Source organism: Echinococcus granulosus (assembly GCF_000524195.1).
Source record: "Echinococcus granulosus chromosome Unknown EG_S00009, whole genome shotgun sequence".
Taxonomy (NCBI): Eukaryota; Metazoa; Platyhelminthes; class Cestoda; order Cyclophyllidea; family Taeniidae; genus Echinococcus; species Echinococcus granulosus.
In genome coordinates, this window is record NW_020170389.1 from 1228718 (window position 1) to 1248036 (window position 19319).

General features: G+C 37.2%; 1 protein-coding gene across 1 annotated transcript in view; it reads right to left on the minus strand. All coding sequences in view use genetic code 11, as the record gives it.

Annotated features, from left to right (window-relative positions):
* Nucleotides 1-19319, minus strand: part of EGR_02144 (ELKS/RAB6-interacting/CAST family member) — a gene marked incomplete at both ends in the record, with an annotated part of 24207 nt that overhangs the window by 2353 nt on the left and 2535 nt on the right. Inside the window, 14 exons of the mRNA XM_024491393.1 lie at nt 706-1062; nt 1257-1349; nt 2362-2715; nt 4458-4640; nt 5435-5527; nt 7324-7449; nt 7717-7842; nt 8004-8120; nt 8677-8802; nt 9901-10005; nt 12200-12250; nt 14245-14373; nt 15470-15772; nt 17432-17560. Of these exons, the coding sequence (XP_024354246.1) occupies nt 706-1062; nt 1257-1349; nt 2362-2715; nt 4458-4640; nt 5435-5527; nt 7324-7449; nt 7717-7842; nt 8004-8120; nt 8677-8802; nt 9901-10005; nt 12200-12250; nt 14245-14373; nt 15470-15772; nt 17432-17560 (2292 nt within the window). The remainder of the gene's footprint in view (nt 1-705; nt 1063-1256; nt 1350-2361; nt 2716-4457; nt 4641-5434; nt 5528-7323; nt 7450-7716; nt 7843-8003; nt 8121-8676; nt 8803-9900; nt 10006-12199; nt 12251-14244; nt 14374-15469; nt 15773-17431; nt 17561-19319) is intronic.

Below are 19319 nucleotides of genomic sequence, written 5' to 3' on the forward strand. Positions count from 1 at the left end.
AATTGGATTGAATAGTGAAAAATTGTAGTAAAATGATACGTAACGGGATAAAATTCAAATCCTGTAAGACTATTCTATTTCATTAAGTGCTTCCCCTCGATATAGATGAGCAGCAAATGTAAATGAAATGACATCCAAGATTTCTAGCGCTAATTCGATTAAGTAAGTCCATATTCCATATTTTGCTTAAAAGACAAATTGACTTCCTTAAATTCCAAAGAAACCTTTCGCCATTCAATAGTTTCTGTCATTTATTTGCCATTCTTAGAGTCGCCTTAACTGCTGATTTAAAGATAGGAAAATAACCCTTAAGTAATGTGTTCAATCAGGCCTACATAACCGCTTAAAGCACACATGCTTTATGTCCGCAGTTTCGATGAGTCCTTTTGGAAGTCTAATATAAAGCGAAACTATAGAATACCATTAAATTAATGGTGTTCTTTAATAAATTAAACCATCGGAGTGATGTGTTAATACTAAGAGTTGCTGAAGAAAGCCTTCCGAGTTTAGAAATATGTAGAGCTAAATGCGTGCCGTTTTTTAATAGTAAGTCCCTTGAAATCACCGGTCATAGGTGTGTTTTTACCACCCTGTAACGATTTGTGTATCATTCAACTATCCACCGAAACCAAATACTACGAATTAACAAGTTTTTATTTAACTTATATCCCAGATCCATGGTGAATCAGTAAAGCTACCACTCACACAAACTTCCGCAGTAATGTGTGCCTGCTCAACAGCTACGTCAAGGGCTTTGGTTTGGTTTTGCAAATCGTTTTCTAGCTTCTGTATCCTCTTTTCAGCTGTATCCTTGGCCTTCATGACGTTCTGGAGGTCGGCCTTCAGGGCGGCCATGGTTTCATGGTCTTGCTGACTCTGCTCCGCGTTGGCCGACTGCTCGGTGGCCCACGCTGCGGCCTGGTGGTGCGCATTTTCCACCTCCACTGCTGCCCGCTGCGTCGTCTTCGCCGCCTCCAGCTGACGTGAGAGCTCTTTGATCACTTGTGATTGGTCGCTGGCGTCCTTCAGTGATTGGTCAAACTTTTGTGTAAGTTGAATGAACTGCAATTATGATACGTTGACTTTATTAACTTGTATGGGGTTCATCAAAAATTATAGATCGAATAGGACCCAACTCAATAAATGAATTTAAGATTATCAAGCAATGAGATCCAGCCAACACGGTGACTCAAATTAACGATGGTGATTTGTGGAATATGAAGGAATAGGAACAATAAGGAAAGAGAGAGGCTAACCTGATTTTCGCGAATACTGAGTTCCTTCTTTATGGTCTCCAATTCGTAACTCAAACGTTGTTGCTGATTTCTTTCGAATGCAACTTGATCTTGCTGCAATTTAAAAAGTATTTTTGGCAGCTAAACGCTGAGAGGTTCAGTTGAAACAAGTTTCAAACTCAAAGTGTTGGACTGGTAATTGTAGTAAACAGGCAGCGTTCACCAGATACTAATATATCCATGAAATGTGACGTACTTGAGCATTTAGAGACTCAATTTGTTGGTTCATCTGCAGAAGCTTTTGTTCAAATTGCTTGCACTTATCCTGAGATGTCTTAAGTTGATTTGTCAGTTGCTCAACCTGCACGAGAGAGAAGAAAAACAAAGGAAATTGAAGTAATTCCATCGAAGGAACTCATTTGCTTGACCATACTGATAAGGGTAATCAGGGCCACCACTTAGTTTGATCAGCGTAAAATTTGTTCCAAAAGTTCACGCTCAAGCAAAACTACAAGAAAATGAAAAATAGATTTGTATTTATAAGAACAACTGCTTTACTTTGTTATTGATTTAATGAATCGACACTCCTTAAATTATTCAAGAGAACGTTAAAATGTAATCAATTTGCAGAATGAAACTTTTTCGAAAAGTGGGATTGACGCTTACTAAAACACCTTTGGCTGACAATTGTTCTTGAAGGTTCCTGAGTTGTTTTTCCAGTTCTTCATGCTGCTGCTTGTACCTTTCGGTTTCTGCTGTTATCTCTTTAGTCTAGGTGGGAAACGTAATTTTATAAATTAAATGCTTGTCTTCAGGCTGGGTGAGGCCTCATAATTAAATAAGAAGTCTGCTTCAATGAAGGCACTTCAGATCGGCCAAGAGAAAGTAAGGAGACTTTGTGGGAAATATGAGACACGATTCAATTTCACTCTCTTTTTCATGTTGACGTAAATTACACTTTTATTAGCGAGAATCGATTTGAGATGGATAACAAAAGTTTGACATTCACTCTTCATGCACTTACTATGTTCTCTCAACTGTACCTGAAAAGCCACTTTGAAGCGGTTTTTTATCTTGATGTGAAATAAATTCTAAAGCGCACGAGGGCAGCAAGACACAAACTTACCGCTTCATCCTTACTGTTGCGTAGATTCTCCTTCATTTCCTTCACAGTTTCCTGCTGTTGGCGTAAGTCCTCCCGTAGCCGAGTGGCTTCGCATTTCGCCGCCTCTGCCTCCTGTTTGAATTGGCGTGTGGAGCGCTCTGCAGTGTCCAATTGATCCCGCATCACCTCCTGTTCCCTATGTAAACGGGCGAGTTCACGGGAGAGCTGCACTCCCGTCGTTATACTGCCACTGCTGGTGCCGCCAGTTGTAAGAAGCATCAGATCGGAGTAGCCGGCAGCCACTGAGGCCGGTCGGCCTAAATAACTACCACCGCTGATGTTGTAGGACCGCATTCCTCCACCCGATTGCTGTAGCTGCAAGAGAAGTGCTATTTCCATAAAACATGGAGAATGTTTTCACAATAAACAACATTAAAAATAATCGAACCAGGTTTTCTGATGCTGTACTGCGCGGCACATTTATCAATTTCATCATTTTAATGCAGCATTAGGATTTGGGGCAATGAAGCCCTTATCAAGTTGATAATAATCAGGTACTAAAAGTAAAGAGTGTAGGGGTAACATTTGCCCCCAAAATAAATATGATATCAACCGAAATTCATTTTTGTATTTTAATCCAAAACCGTTCAATATATGACAGTAATATGAGCAGAAGACCCTTTATGGTGGTCCGTTTCGCTACTTGGTCCCTTCAAAACACTTTCAGACGATTAATCGTCATTGTAAAAAAGAGAGAATTGAGAGACATCATAAACAGGTTTATTTGGTAAAAGCTTCAGTCAGTACTAAATTTACTTATTAAACTTAGGTGTCTTAGTTGCCGATTTTATTAGACAGTTAAAGATCAAAGAAACAATTCATGTACCGGGGAATTGTGAGGAAAAGTATTGTGTAATTATAGAACAACAGTGAGTTCTCTTAATGAGCCCCCAAAATGTCATGAAGGAATCCTTCTTCACAGAAAGCGGCGCTTGGGTCATTAAGTGACTCGGACGGTCTCCATTATTGTAATTCATCCCTGAGGCGGTCATTTATCTAGTTTCAAAGATTAAAGTTAACCGTAGCGCTTTGTTCTACTGCAACCAAAAATTCAAAAATTTGTTAGGGTGAAAACATTTTTCGCGTCATACGAACGTTTATATACATTTATATATGATACAGAATTACTAAGTAATTTAGTAAAGAGCGTAGAGCTTGAATGAGTCTTAATTATTGCAGCGATCCGAATTTTCATTTCTATTAGATCTGACTACATTCCACCACGTAATTATTAGATAAGACAAATGGTTGACTTCATGAAATGAAGACTATGAGTGACTGAATGTAGTGCGTGAACGCAAATCAAGGGACGGTAGTTTGCAGTTTTGGCTATTTTAAGTAAATATTCATTTGAAATCATTTAGATTCATCACTTTATAGTCCTTTCACCAGCTGTGAGGGAAGCCTTGAACCAGTCAAGGTGTCAGACTAAAACGAGGAAAAGTTAGGCTCTTAGAGATGGGAAAATCGGTTGCTATACGTTTCCGTAAAAAACATATATTAAGGATTGAGATTCCACTTTATCCACCTATCTCCTTAACGCGATAGTATTACAATGCACCTATGGTTATAAATGTCTTGGTACATTCTTCTGGAGTGTGCTGAATACCGGTCACGTAAAATTTATTTTATATTTTTATACAAGACTGAGAAAGGAAGTCGGGGCTGTAATAAAATGAACAGGTGGGAAAAACAGTTTTTGGAATCTGTTCACAGCATAACGGCTAAGATAAATTTCAATTATTCTATTACAGTTGACCGCTTTTAAAAAGGGTACATTTATGAAAAAATCAGCACAACTTTTACACATTAGGGAATATCAATCTTTAAAAGCTTCTTTCGTGCATCTGTTACCCATGTAAACAGTTGAATGTCCACAAATTTTGCGCGAAATGTCTTTTTGCCCAGTTATTTCCAATGATAGTCCAGTCCTGTTAGATCTATTTTCGACTGATGAATAACTATAGGTACGAAACCTAGATACTACTGTAATCCCAAAATGAGTCCCGTTTTGGAAATTACAATAATAAAATGCCGAAAGTTATGCGGATCCTCACCTGTTCCAGCCTATTTTGAAGGTTGTCTCGCTGAATTGCGATTGAGTCACAATTTGTCTGTGTTTCACGAAGTTGCCGAGTTAGCTCCTGAATTCGGCCTGAGGACTGTTGAACCTCCCTCTGTAAGCCCTCATTCTGTATATTCATCTCATTCAGGCTCTGGTTCAGAGCAGACATTTGCTCCTGAAGTGTTTGCTTCAAAAGTCAATTTAACAATCCTCGTAAGTCTTAGTCCAAGGGCCATTTCACCTTCGACAACTTTTCTAATAATTTACGTAAATTCATTTCCGTTGCAGGCAAAATAAGAGACTACATAGTGACCCTTTTGAAGCTGATTTGTTTCGGCTAATTTAGGTGGTATAGCTTCAGATTTTACCCTGACCTTATGAAGTACAAATACCAAAGTTGACTCGAGAGAAAAGTAAATCGAATGTTAATAATTTATCCAGCTTATTTAAAATAAGTTTTGAGGAATTAGGAAGTCACAACAGGGCTAAGAAGCCACTTTTATTAGCTGTGCGCGAAAAGCAATAAATATATAGAAGTAACCACCCTTTGAATGAGGTGTTGCTTCTGAGATTCAAAAAGAGCCGACTCATTCCGAGCTTGTAGGACTCGATTTTGATCGTTGGCAGCATCCAGGGCCTGCTGAGTGCGCTGAAGGTTCAGTTTGAGTTCGGTCACGAAAGCATCCCTGTCTGCACCAGAAACACTGGCGAGCTGTGACAGTTTGACTGCTTGGTCTAGTTGCTGCGTCAACTGCTCAATCTGGCAATCGAAAAGCAAACTTCATCTTCTGCTGGAAAATATTTCAATCAACGACTCAATCTACTTAGGTTTCAGCATTGTCAAAAGATGCACCATTCAGTATCAGTGCTAACAAGCTAGTTCTAGAAATTAAGCCTATGCCATAGTTGAAATGTCGTTAAAAAGATGACTCAATTAAACGGGTTCACAAACATATTTTGATTACGGACCTGTGAGTTCTTTCTTCCAAGTTCACCTTTCAAATGTTTCACAGCTAAGTGCAATTCTTCTACCTCCGCCGACGGAGTTTGTGGGAATTCCACCTACAGGAATAAAGAAGTTATTATTTTCTAGTAGATGAATAAGTATATAGCCAACGGTTTCAGATTGTTTAGTAATTGAGCTCTCGAGCTGAACGCGCTTCTTCATTTCCTCCTCGTAGGATTTGTTGAGGCTTTCTCGTTCATAGCTTAGTTGATCTACCTAGGTTTAACAAAAAGCATGATAAATATTTTTAATGCGAGACCTTGGGCACCAAGAAAGGAAAATAGATAAATGAATTAAAAAGCTGATTTTTAGCCATTAATTGAAGAGGAAGTGAAAATTAGGAAGTCAAAAAATGAAACAAACAAGGTATCTTAAGAATAAATATAAAAAGAAAATTGTTGCATTTTAAGTTACTTGGATTTGCAGATCCTGAGTCCGCTTTCTTAAACTATGCAGTTCATTCTCCAATTCTGCATTTCGTTTTCGTAGGCTTCCCGCTTCTGCTGTAAGTTTTGTTGACGGTTTCTCAGCAATGCTCTAGGGAAATCGTAGGACGACTTATGACAAGGCTTTTAAAGGTAAATTTGTTAGAAACGCTTAAGCTAGACACATAAAGAAGGTTGCTTTAGAAGTGAATAATTGGATTTTGAACTAAAACTTTGGATTTAAGGCGCGTTATCTGACGCTTTCTTGCATATTTTGTATCCATCTATGTGACAGGGCGTATAAAGTAATGCATATTAATTTCGGTTTATATTTCGTTTCTGTTCATATGGAGAAACCTCATAAAGTATTAGGCTAGTTGCTTTTAAAGTGCCGTAACTTAAGACACTAATGTACCTGGGAGAATATTTCTGCGGAAGGTGAGCTAGAAGCAAAAGGCATGGCCTGTTCGCCCCGATCTAATAGTCGCTGCCGAAGAACGGCAATGTGGCTTCCCAATTCGTGGTTGCGTTTTCGTAGACCGTGGATTTCATCCAGAAGGTTGTGCTAGTTTTTAGGGACCATAAACAAATTTGATAGCTTTGGTAGTACAATTACTACCATCTCATAGATTTCCATATTTAAAGCGTCTATCTATCAGATTTATTTATTCAGTGGATTTGTCAAGAACTGCTTATTTCTCTTTAAAGCCAGAACTATGAGGAGTAAAAAGTGGTCCAGGTTCGAAGATAATAGGAATAAAATGCAATCTACGAATAAATCTGAGACCAGTAATAACCACCACCATGGAATAATTAGGCATTCAATACAATTTGTTACGCTTACAGGTTAATTGTTCTGGTTGTTTACAATTCGCGTTTCATTTTCCGTTTGTTTGAATGAACACACCAGTGCGCAACTTGGTGCAGGAGACTCGCATCTTCCCTAGCTTCCGTTTATAAAACGATTAACATATCAGAATTATTGTTGCCGCGTCCAGATCTCAGGAGACTAGTGATCGTGACACTGGGTAATCAGTACAGATCCACGAAAGTTTACTGATTCTTAACCCATTTGATGTCATTAGTGACTTAATAAAGATTCTGAAACCCTAATAATAGTTGGGTAATGTACTGTGTACAGCATATCATTTTGAGTTAAAATTACAAAGATGAACACATTTCCCACTTTTTATACCACAATCAGTAGAATATCCATCAAGGAAAAACATTTACATATTACACAAACTTTGCGAGTGCTTTTGAAATTCAGATAACTTAACTATGCGAAAAGTAAGTTTCATATCTATAAATAAGCGTTTAATTCATTTGACTACTGCTATTGAATGTGTAAAAAGCCAAAAAAGAGAATTAAGAACACGATTTTAGTAGCTGAATAAGTTCATTGAGGATAAAAACAGACGACTCACGTTTTCATTCTCTATCTTTCTTAACCTCTGCTCCTGTTCATCAGCGCGCTTCTGCAAAATACTCGCCTTTGATTTACTCTCCTCTAGACTGCTTTGAAGTCGAGCCATCTCATCGGCCCGACTTTCCTGATTAAAAATAAATTACAAAATTGGAACATATCAAAACTGTCCACCAGGTCAAAAATTAAAACAAGACCTAGTAGCACTACTTTCCAATATTTCTATTATGTCAGATGAGAGCCTAAGCTTTACTCCAAAGCTAATGGTTCTGCCTAATTGCACAGTTCTCTATATATTTATAAAGAAATAGACCCCTTTTCACTGCTATTGGGATTATGAACATTGTACTTAAAATTTCTAAGTAAAAATTTTACAATGAATGGAAATACTTACACATTCAAGTTCCAGAGTTCGGAGTTTATCTACCTTTTCAGCCAACTCATTGTTAATCTGAGTCCTCTCTGTCTCAACCTCTTGGAGTCGATTCTTCGTATACTCCAAATCGGATTTCGTTTTATCCTTCAAAGGGACAAAGAAGGCGCTGTCTTGTAGACTATAAAAGCATAGAATGAAGCCTTTTGATACAAAATAAGGTAAATTTTATTAGTTTGATTAGTTTATCATTTACGCCACTGTGGAGTTGAAATTAGGATTTAGTGATACAAGTGATGATAGCTGACCAGGTCTCCCTGAACTGTCTTAAACTCATGGTCCTTCTCGTCGATCGTCAATTGCAGATGATTCAACCGACTTCCTTGCTCTTGCTGCACAGAACGCATTCTCGAAAGTTCCTCTGCCTAAAATTGAAATGACCAAAACCGTGTCAGAGACTTGGTACAATTACCACAAATAGAGAAGTGCAAAACTGATCACAACTTTATTGGGGGCATTCATGCACTAGCCAATGTATTGTACCCGTGTGAGGCATTTATTTTATTATGGCACAATATTTATGGAGGTTTCTTAAGTCGTATAGCCCATGTCCTTAAAAATTCTGATGATGTCTTTAATGTGTGATTTAAATCTGCCTTATGGAGCCAAGATAACCGTAAAACCTTCAACTCGAAAGACATTTAGTAGATAAATCAAGGTCTTGCGTAATCACTTAGTGAAAAATGAAAAAAGAAGACGACTCAATTCATGGTGAGAAAAAAGGCCTCTACTCTGTAACTAAATTTCTCCGTAGTATTCGTTCGAAATCATGATATGGACTTTAATTTACCCGTTATAACCATCCTTAAAGTTGGACAAATCTGAATATTCCGCCCTCTCCATTTAATTTGTCACCAAAATTGGGTATTTCATGTTATTGACAGGAGTTCTACTTAAAGCATGCACGCATGTGGAACTCACGTGTTGAACTTGCAATTGGCGCAGTCTCTCATCTTTATACGTAATCTCCTCACGCAGCGATTTCAATTCGCTTTCAAGGCTATGCGTCTTCTTTTTAGCATTGGCACTCTCCACCTTTTGTCTTGCCTAAATAGTAACAAAGTAATCAAAGCACTTGCTGATATTTTTTTTTTCGCACACTTTTGTATGCATGCACAAGTTTAAGCCAGTCCAACCGCACTAACTCCTTAATGTCATGCTAGCATTGGAATAATTATTTATTGAAGCAGCTTAGGCAGAGGTGCAATTTAATGTCTGTGGAGGGAAACATAATTTTTTTTATTTACAAATGAATTATCCATCACCGTGCACGACTGGATTTTGCTTTGTACATCTTGTACTCATAAGTTGTTTTGTGTGATATCTTAAGCATTATACTGCCTCAAATTTAACACAGTACAATAAATAATCCCAATTAATACAAACCGTCATTGAAATTAAAAAATTGCCGTTTTTAACACAATCCACATCGCGTCACTTGAACACTCTAGCCTCAATTTACCAGTTCCGTCTCTTGTTGCTCCAGTTTTCCTTCACGTTCCTGTAGCGCTTTGTGGAGGTAGGTAACGCGATGATTCAACTCGTCTGAATCCTTAGTGAGTCTTTGTATTTCGGTAATGTGATTTTTGTCCTAAAGTCAACAAACAATCTTTTCAAAGAGTACGAAAGTTTGTTATCTCATAAGGCGTAGACTTTACGCTTTAATTTAGCTTTCAGGATTAAAGTTAAGAAATTTCAAACATTTCAAGGAGTTGTGCATCTTCGAATTAAACCAAAATCCTGTTCAAAAAACTGCACATTAAAAGATTATTATGGTTTGAATATGAATGTTGACATTTAATACTCATTAATATTTTATTATTGGTTGCTCGAATTTACCGGGCGACTAGTCACGTAAACGTGAAGGAAGGTGGCAAGAAATGGACACTAAATTATCAAAGTAATGCTCAAAAATTCCAATCAAACGATCAACATCATTTTTCTGAAAACAAATTTCGAACCATTCATTAAATCAAATTTAATTCGAAACACAAGTGCCAGAAAAAGTAAAGCCGATAAATTGAAATACGTAGACGTTACTTGCACTGCTATGGGTGACAGCTATGACTGAAATTGCTGTGACCATTTTCGAAAGTTTGTCAGTTAAAAATTAAGTATCTCAAAGCGGAAAGTGAAAGGACTTACACAGTCTCGTCCCATTTGCTGCAGCCTGTCCGATTTCTCCGTAAGTTGTCCAATAACCGTGTGATACTTCTTCTGTAGGCTCTCCAAATCCGAATTCAATTTAGTCTACAAAAATGATAAATAATAGCTCTCGCGCTTTTGAAAAACCTTTAAATTCATACTATTCAAGACTTAGTGACTTGAATTTCTGAGTACAACAACTGAAGGCGGAAACCCAAATTTTATTTATCAAAACACTACGAATTACCAAATGAGGATAAAATCGTCTCATTTATCTGAATTAACTCGTATTATTTGCAACAATATGCTATATTTGGGTCTTTTATAAAGAAAACTTGAGTTATGAAGACTCCATTATCGTGTTCCACATGCTTACACGTAATATCATATTCGCACCTTTCCATCTACTTTTACAGATTGCTGTTTTTGAATCTGGCATTTTAGCTTTAATTTCTATCTAATAAAATGATTATGTTAGTTTAATCAAGGCATAACATTATAATGTTGCAACAAATTTTATAAAGGTATGAAATAACTTCCAGAATTTTACAACAGAATTTAACAATGGATTCCGCAATTTTGACTATTTCTATTAGTAAACCAATTAAATATGTTTTTGGATGAAAATCAGCATCTTTGCATTACTGTTCAGCTAGTAAATTATGGTAGATAAAAAGACGATATGTGCCTTTTCGAATTCGAGCAGCCTTATCTTGTCCCTCTTTTCCTGCAGCTCTGTCTCCACAGCCGAGGCAGTTGTGTTCACCCGCGCTAATTCATCTGACGCACGTGTGTTCTCCAAACGCAGCGTTCTCTCCTAAAATGGCATCAAAAAGTACGAGTATCGCAAAGTAAAGCTGATGGTCTCAAATGAAACCGAGTTTTCGATTCTACGCAGTTGGATGTCTACGAACATCAAGAAGTATGCGTTTGGTTAGGATCGGAAAAAAATTATTGGTGCTGAGGGGATTTGCTTTTCTGGAGGAACATACTATTTGACAGCTGAATCAGGAAAATTCGGTTTCAGCTATCTTTTTTAGCAAGTATGGTGCTTGCCAAAAGTGAAGACTACGTTGTCGTTTAGCATACCATAAATTATCACATTTAAGAAGAAAATGATAAGTCATAAGAAGTTCTTTACAATTGTTTTAGGCATAAAAACTAGTAAACTTACAATTGATTCACGTTCATCTTTCAATTTTGTCAGTTCCAATTTCAGCCGTTCAATTTCTAGGGTACTGGAGGAGGACTAAAACCCAATTTAAGTACCGTTCTATCAGAAAAAAGCCTTCCTATTCCATTCCCCATAATCAAATGTGTTAGCATCAAGTACTAAAAGCATTGTTGTATCAAAATTACCAAAACTAAATTGCATCGTCTTCTGAGAGGATATAGGACAGCGCGTCGGGTCTTTAATTCGCCTGTCCGCAAAGCCTAGTGTGTGCAATTATTGTTGCTGGATTTGCGTGAAAAATTGTTTTAGGCCATTTATGCTTCAAGAGATCGCAACAGCTTTTCTTTACTTCTTATTATTGCGCTACTTTAACAAAAAATGATTTGATTTACAACCGAGGTTCTCTGATTTCTGATTAATCTGATTTACTACATTGAGGTGACAGTTAATCAGGTCAACTTGCTTTTTTGTACAATTTCACTAACAGTGAAACAAACCGTTTAGACGGATATTTATACCTAGATTCTGGCAGAGATTTATGGGTGCTAAAATAGAGCAAACAGAGTAAAAGCTGACAGTTTAAAATTATATTAGCAAACAAATTGGTTTTTAGTGTATTCTTGTAGTAAATTCTAACACACTAAAAGCCCCATTTGTCTTAAAGTAATTATATCTAGCTGATGTAGATTTGATGAGTTTTGTCGTTTGCCACATTTTTGCGCTATCATAGAAGCCCATTTGCTTTTCAGCCAAATTGTATTGCCTTAAGCTGTATAATTGGATTTTTTGGAATACTATTACATGTGGAAAGTTTGAATCTGCATTTCGTTTACACCGGAACGTCTCCAAAGATGTCTCAAGTCATCTCTTGCCCATTTTTAATGTATAAGTAGAAGACAGATCAAAAAAATGCTTACTGCCAACAAATTCTTTAGACACTAAAACAACACCAAATTGAACGTAATACCTAAATTTGTTTTCTAAAAATACACTAGGTTAAGTTGAAAATATTCGATGAAATAAACAGGAACGCACATGAGGGATGACGCCTTTGAAATAATCCTGCCACTATAAATTCAAACAACTCCATTCGATGTTGGAAGTAAAGGAGGAGTGAAAGCTCACCTGCGTGCGTTGCACTCGGATGAGTTCATTTTCACGCTCCTGCAAGCTGGTCTGCAATTGCAACAATTTCTCGTGCATTTCTGTGTTCGCCTGCCGAAGGGTTGCCAGCTCGGCCTGGGTTATGGGCATTCCTGCGATCTGCGACTGCCAGTCCACCAGTCCACTCACCCCCGCTGTCAACTGGTAAGTAAAAGCATCTCTTTCGTAAAAATCTAACACGACAACCAAGGAGTACTTTCCCTTCTTTCCCCCAAGACCAAAAATGGATTTTTTGATTTGTGTATTACAGATCCAATTGTTTCATGAGCGCCGAAATGTTTTAAGTCGCTAACTCTTCATTTACGCTGCAGAAAAAAACATAAAATGCTCTTTTGTAAAAATATTTCAATTAGAAAGAAGATGAACCAAGAGCATCATTTAGCTTCTATTCAAACAGCTTCTCAACTATTTGTAAAATAGTTCTGCTAAAAAGTGTTCACTGTGATTGTGAAAATAGCACCATTGATGTGTTTTTTTATCATTTTTTAAGAACTCCTATAGTGTGATTTAAGTTTGGGTGATTCAGAAAGATGGCGCATAAAAACAGTTTGCAAAATGTCTCCATTTGAATTTTCCGCCTTTCGATTACCCTTAAAATAGGAACTATTCTTGAAATATATTCCACTACGAACATTGATTCCGAAAGAAAATAGCATTGAAAGCTAAATTACGCTTTGGTAACTGCATTTTTTAAATACTTCAGGTGTCGGATTCAATGATTCTGATTGGTTGAATTTAAAAATAGGGGAAACAAAACAGCAAAAGTTAGTTTGGATTATTTTGGAGAAAAGAAAGAATAATTTTCGTTAACCTAAACTTTTGTGGGATATTGAGTGGAAAGATTCACAGCGATTCCGCCAAAACAAAGATGTTCAGATAATATGCGATAATGCCTTTTTGCACAAGAGGATCAATAACTAAATAAGAGAAATAGTTTATTTATCCCTGAACATTTACCAGTGAAAGGATGTTTCTAATTATCGGCTCAAATTCTAGGCCGTAAGTGACAAAGTATGTTTGATTCAAGGGTTACAGCGCTAAGGTCCGTAACCAGAAAAGTGAGATTGCTTTTCACTCTAAGCTTGTGGAATACTAACATCAATTTTCATCAGATGTCGTGCTTTTGCAGATGCGGATTGTTCTCATTGTAGCTTCAAAATCACAGAAAGGTGGCTTGATAAATGAAGTTATGCGAACGCTTTGAGTTAAAAATAGAACAGGGGAGCATAGGCTGTTTTTTGGAATAAAACTTCAATTGAAAATGTTGAAATACTGGGTTTCCAAGCAATTCTTTTGATGGGTTTCTCGTAAATGGCTAAACTAGACAGTGTTTATGCGAGATGCAAAATTAACTCGCCAGATAAAAAGACACACTACTGAATCTAGACAACTTCCCACAAATTGATGCAAAGATAAAGTAGACTTTAGAATGGCTTAACTTGACGGTGAATCTGTGGGGATCGCGAAATATGAATCTACTTGAGGAAAAAAATCCAATTTCTTCTGGATATAACCTTTAGCATAAGTACTTTACCGACAAATTGATCCGTCCAGTCTATGCAAAATGGAAACCCTTCTCAATATAACACTGTTTCGGCACTAAGCAAAGAAAACCAAAGACATAATCACAATACATAAACTTCTAAATTCGTTACCACGTCCTGTTTGCCTACTCCTGCATATATTCCGTTAAAAGCACGAATTACCTAGTTTCAACCACACTGTTAAAGGGAAGACTTGACAGTATCTCATAGAAGACTGCCGTCTCGCATTCATTAGCGAATTTTGACTTACAAGTTGAAACATGAATAAGAATTCAAAGGAACTTTTTGATTCTTAAAGCAAAGCAAGTGGTTCTAATGGTCGCGTTTTCCCTAATTTTGATGATGGAATTAACTACATTACTTATTGTTATTGAAAAGACATGCGTCAAATTATTCTGAGCATAAACTTAGCACTTCTGGGAAATACTAAATAGGAGATGCGACATTCAAATGTGGTCGTACCTGAGCAACCTCAAGCGCATTCAGTCGTGAAGTCTTGTTATCAAGTTCCCGTTGGAGTGACTTTATTCTCACTTCCATCTCTGAATTTTGGAAGCGAAGACGTGTCAAGTCTTGCAGTTGTTGTTGTAGCTATATGAAGGAATTTTATGGAGGTCAAAATAAAGTTCCTTAGGATGGGTAAGAACCAGGATTAAGATACTTCGTATTCGCCGAAGATATGAACAGTAAATCCAGATTTTTGCTCATTTTAAAGGCGTCTGGACAGCATCTTTGTACTCTTAATATCTAGTTATAAAAACAGGGCAATCCGATAAGCTGTCTTTTTCAAAATCATTGAGTAAGGGAAAAGCAGATGTCATAGTTTGTTTTTTTTGTCGTTAACGAGTAGGATGCTAAGTACATTTGATGTAAAAGGACTTTATCCGAGTCAATCTCATGAAAAAAACTCAAAATATTTGACAAGATCATTTCTATTAAATGTGTTCATATTCTGTATTTGCCTTTCATCCCTCTGGGAAAGCCCATCAGCTCCCTCCCTGCATATCAGGCAAATTATTTTTGATATTCCAGGAAGTTTGAGTAGAAGATTTTGTATAATCATAAACATCGGGTATGGAAATGAAATTTAAACCCATTCTTCCTGCCAAAAAGTTGAAAAGTTGGTTTTTAATTAAAACTTCGAAATGACTAAGACTGTGTTCATGTCATGTTAAAATAGCAAGGCTCATTAAATTTAAAAACAAAGTAAAGCTAAAGGTTCACCATACTTAAGTTTCGTCCCATAGTTAATGCTCACAATGCAATTCACCGAAATTTCGTATCTAACACGATTTTCATTAAATTCTTATTTTTCACAGGAAAAGCCGCCATGTTAAGAAAATTAAACACAACTTCATCAAGCTTGTAATTCGGCACCATCGTCTCTGCAAGGCATAGATAAAAATTCCAAAATTCGGGTTCGCTATCAAGAATATAGTTTTTACAGAGTAATCGGGAAATACTTCTAAATACTTATGTACTTGGCTAGCCATTTTTCTTAAAAGGTATCAAAAAATATTTTAAACCACGATTTCATTTTGATTTAAAATGCGGTCTGCCGCCAATATTACGTAGTTCAAACCTTTCCGGCTTGCATGCAGATTTAAGTAGATACATAAGATTACTGTGACAAAAATCAAGTCTAGCGTAAAACTGTGGCTTTATAGAGTAACGAAGGGCACCATACCATTGTCTCTTTCTCATGCAACAGCCTGCCCAGTAGAATAGAGTCGGCGCTCTGCATAGGTAAGTTGATGCCTCCCGCTGTCAGTGTTGCAGCAGTAGCAGCAGCTGTGGCAGAGGAGGATCCGATCAGATGGAAAGCGCTACCGCTGAGGTGTGGAGAGATACTACCGCCGGGGGCTAGGAAACCGGTCTGGCCCGCCCCCGGGACTGATGGATGACCTAGACGTGTCTGCGTCTTTGCCAGTGGTCCTGTAGATACCGCCGTTTTATGCGCAAGACTCGGGTAGAGTGGAAATGTGGCCAACTGAAACGAGAAAAAAAACGCTACTTTGCAGACGACACTTGAAAGTTCCAAGTAATGAAGCCAGGGTGGTGTTCTTGGTCTGCACAGTGACTTGGTTGAGTGGAACATAATGTGTTTCTAAACTTATATGTTGCTAAAGGCCATTCACATCTCATTAAAGTCGTACTTTTACTTAATAGTTGCATGGTTTTAGCAGTAGTTTAGAAAGTGGAATGGGAATCCTTCTTTCTGTAACTCATACAACACATTCATATAGTTCCATCTCCCCCTTTGAAAAGTTATGACGTTTTGATTTTGTAGCTGCATGTTTAATAATATAAAGATCCTAACATAAGATCCGAAATTGAGCATTTGGAATTTATCTACCTACTAGCGATGGTGAGGTTTGGACACCAACTATGGTGGAATTAGTGCCCATTTACCACTAAATTCATCATTTTGCTAACTTAAAATAGGTATAAATTTACGAGAAGAATATTTGCAATAATTAGGTAATTCTACAGCTTAGAAGACATAACTTTGACTAAGAACTGAAAAACTTCAAGAGCTAATTTGTTGTGCGTTTAATAATGGTTGAAAGTAAAAATATTTGGGAGATACGAAAAAAATGTTTGTGGTCGCCTTGCAGCATCAAATGGAGAAATCGTAGTTAAAGTTAAAATTAAAACACCCTTTGAAATTAGAAGGTTACACAAACTAACGGTTGCGAGGATGAACCGACACGCTCAAGCCCATCATCCGTAAAGGCTTTTGAACAAAATTCGCTTCTTTGCCGTAAGTAAACAAGATCTTTCCTTTCATCCTATTTAATTATATCTAAAAGGAAATTACTACAAGAATCAACTGCACTACCGAAAATTATTTGACCTTTAAATTTACATAAACTAAACGATGTGCAAGTGACCTCAAACTCTTGACGAAGGAAGCACGATGGCGGGATTTTAGCCCGGCAACTGCTAGTACTCAGTAGGTTTTTTTGATTTACCATTTAGGAATTTGATTGTTAATTAAAAAGGCCTAGTCATAATTGAAATACAACTATATCGTCATTTCTCAGTTAGATATGATGGGGTTTATATGTTTAAATTAGTAAAATTATCTACTAAATGAATGTGCATTTTTATTTTGAAATCGTAGAAGAACCGCATTTGAATAGTGTTTTAGAAAATCTGACTAAGTCAATGTTGTGATTTTTGCATGTCAATTCGGTCATCCTACGCGGAGAATGGCCCTTATAGCGGTACATTTAGATTAACCTAATACACAATCCTACTTTCTAGGTAACCTAAGCAATTAGAAAAACATTTTGCTTTTTGAGGGTTGAAAGTGAACATCATATCGCTATTCGTCTATAGTTCCAAAGCTTTTCAGCCGATAAATATAACTACCAGCTGGCTACTCAAGTATTTTTTCATAACTTGTTGAACGAAATCCATCTCTAAGTGAAACGCCAGTGACTTGTGCAAATACATTCAGCGACGTGCTTTTTTCCCAAATCACTTAAAAAAACTTTTGATAGTTGACTATCCAATAAATTTAATGATATTTCAAAATTATTCCCACATCCTAAACATAAACGTGAACTGTTAACTTTACCGTATTTTATCTCTTCTGGATTAAAATTTGGCACCACACAATTAATTAAAGGATCACACTAACCGCTGACTTGTCCTGCTCGGTCAAGTGCTCCTCATCACCTTGAACCAATTTGACGAGAGCAGCGATCCGCAAATTTGCCTCCTGATTGGTGCGACAGAGTCTTTCCAACTCAGGGATGTAGCCTTGGAACTGAAATTGAGAAGAAAGCATAGCCGGGGGTAGGACACTGCCTACACAGCACTCTCAGTGCATACAAATATCCGCTGCCTTTGCGTCTCAGCCCCAGGTTTGTTTCCCCCACTGTCGCTGATGCTTTTGGTGGCCGCGTGTACTTTCACTCCTCGCATTTGCGCCCAGAGCTTCCATTTGTCTTCGCATGTGAGCGATTGAGTGAGCGAATTCGAGCGGACGAAAGTATGAGTATCTCTAAATGGCCTGGAATTGCATACGTTCGCCATTCACGACAGGGGTAAATGGAACCTAGGCAACCAACGTCTGGAGTATGTATTCCATTGAAAATGCATTTTAGGGGAAAAGGATCCAAAATTTCCCATCTATTTTTTAAAACTTGAATGAAGAGTAGAGAGCAACTCTGAGATGTCAAGCGCAGGCAAATATTTGGGATAATTTATCCAAAACACAAATTTTGGTAGTAACGTGGCTGCTGTTTTCACTACTTTTAAATAAATATATAATTCAAGGTGTTGGGATTTATGAGTCTGACTTTCTATTTCCATCTCCTAGTTTACGAAGGGAAAAATCTACCAAATTTGGCAAAGGCAAGGCTTAATTAATCAAAGCATTGCTGTTTGTGCACACAAACAGTAGCTGTCACAACTTTTATAAACATCAACACTAGTCCATGTGTTTCGAAACATCATTAATGCATTATCACTTGAAGCCCATTGGTCGGGAAACAGAGATGATGTGTGATAGTAACTGTGATTTGTTGTACCTTACTCTTCCACTGACTTCGTATCTGCAGCTGCAATTATAAAGAGATCTGTCCCTAAAACACTTCTGTTTGAGAATCAGACAACTACCCAGTGGAATGGTTTCGCTCAAAAAATGATGCTGACAGGGATTTTATGGTACGAATGCACAAATCGTACCATCAAGTAGAACGATCTGAAAAATCTCATTATTATTGAACGAGCTATGATTATTATATTTGTTTGATATCCCAGCATTATTTTGACGGTTTATTCAATTTCCATAGTCGTACTTTTTATGTAATTGTCAAGTAAACATTAATAAGCGTTTACAAGATCTGCTTACAAATCTCCTGCCCACTTAGAGGTCAAATGGTTCAATTGCAATTCGGTTCAAATCGTTTTTCTTAAGAATATTTAAAAACCAAAAGGCTAGTCTGAGGTCAGTCAGTCGCAAATAAACCGTGTTTAGATTATCTATAGTCTGGGCATCTATCTACAGGTACCTGACAGTCCTAAAATATCGTGAACTAGACGTGAACTTGTTCAAAGTTGGCACGTGGAAGTGTTCTATCTAATTTGCTCTATTTTTCCCACTTTGTTTCATTGAATAGATTTGATTTTCCGCGGTTTAGGTTTGTCCAAAATTGGAAACGTTCCGCGGAATATGCAAATAAGTTCCTTTGAGGTCGCCTAATTTTAACGATATATAAAACAAAATTCTAAATGAAAGGTGCAAAAACCCACGCATTCTGCTTTGAGATTCTTTAACTGACTCTCGCGATCACGCAGCTCTTCTTGAAGGCTGGCCAACTGTGAGGAGAGATTGTTTCTCTCCCTCTGGAGATGTTCCACTGTCGAATGTAGTTCCCGGAACTAATGTGCGTTTATTGCACAAAAAATAATATAAAAAAAGTAATTTACTTGATAAATTAAAATACTGTTACAATCAAGGCATACTAGTGCCCATTGAGTAAGAGTTTTGTACTGAATTGGCTAATAGCTATTCGAATAGT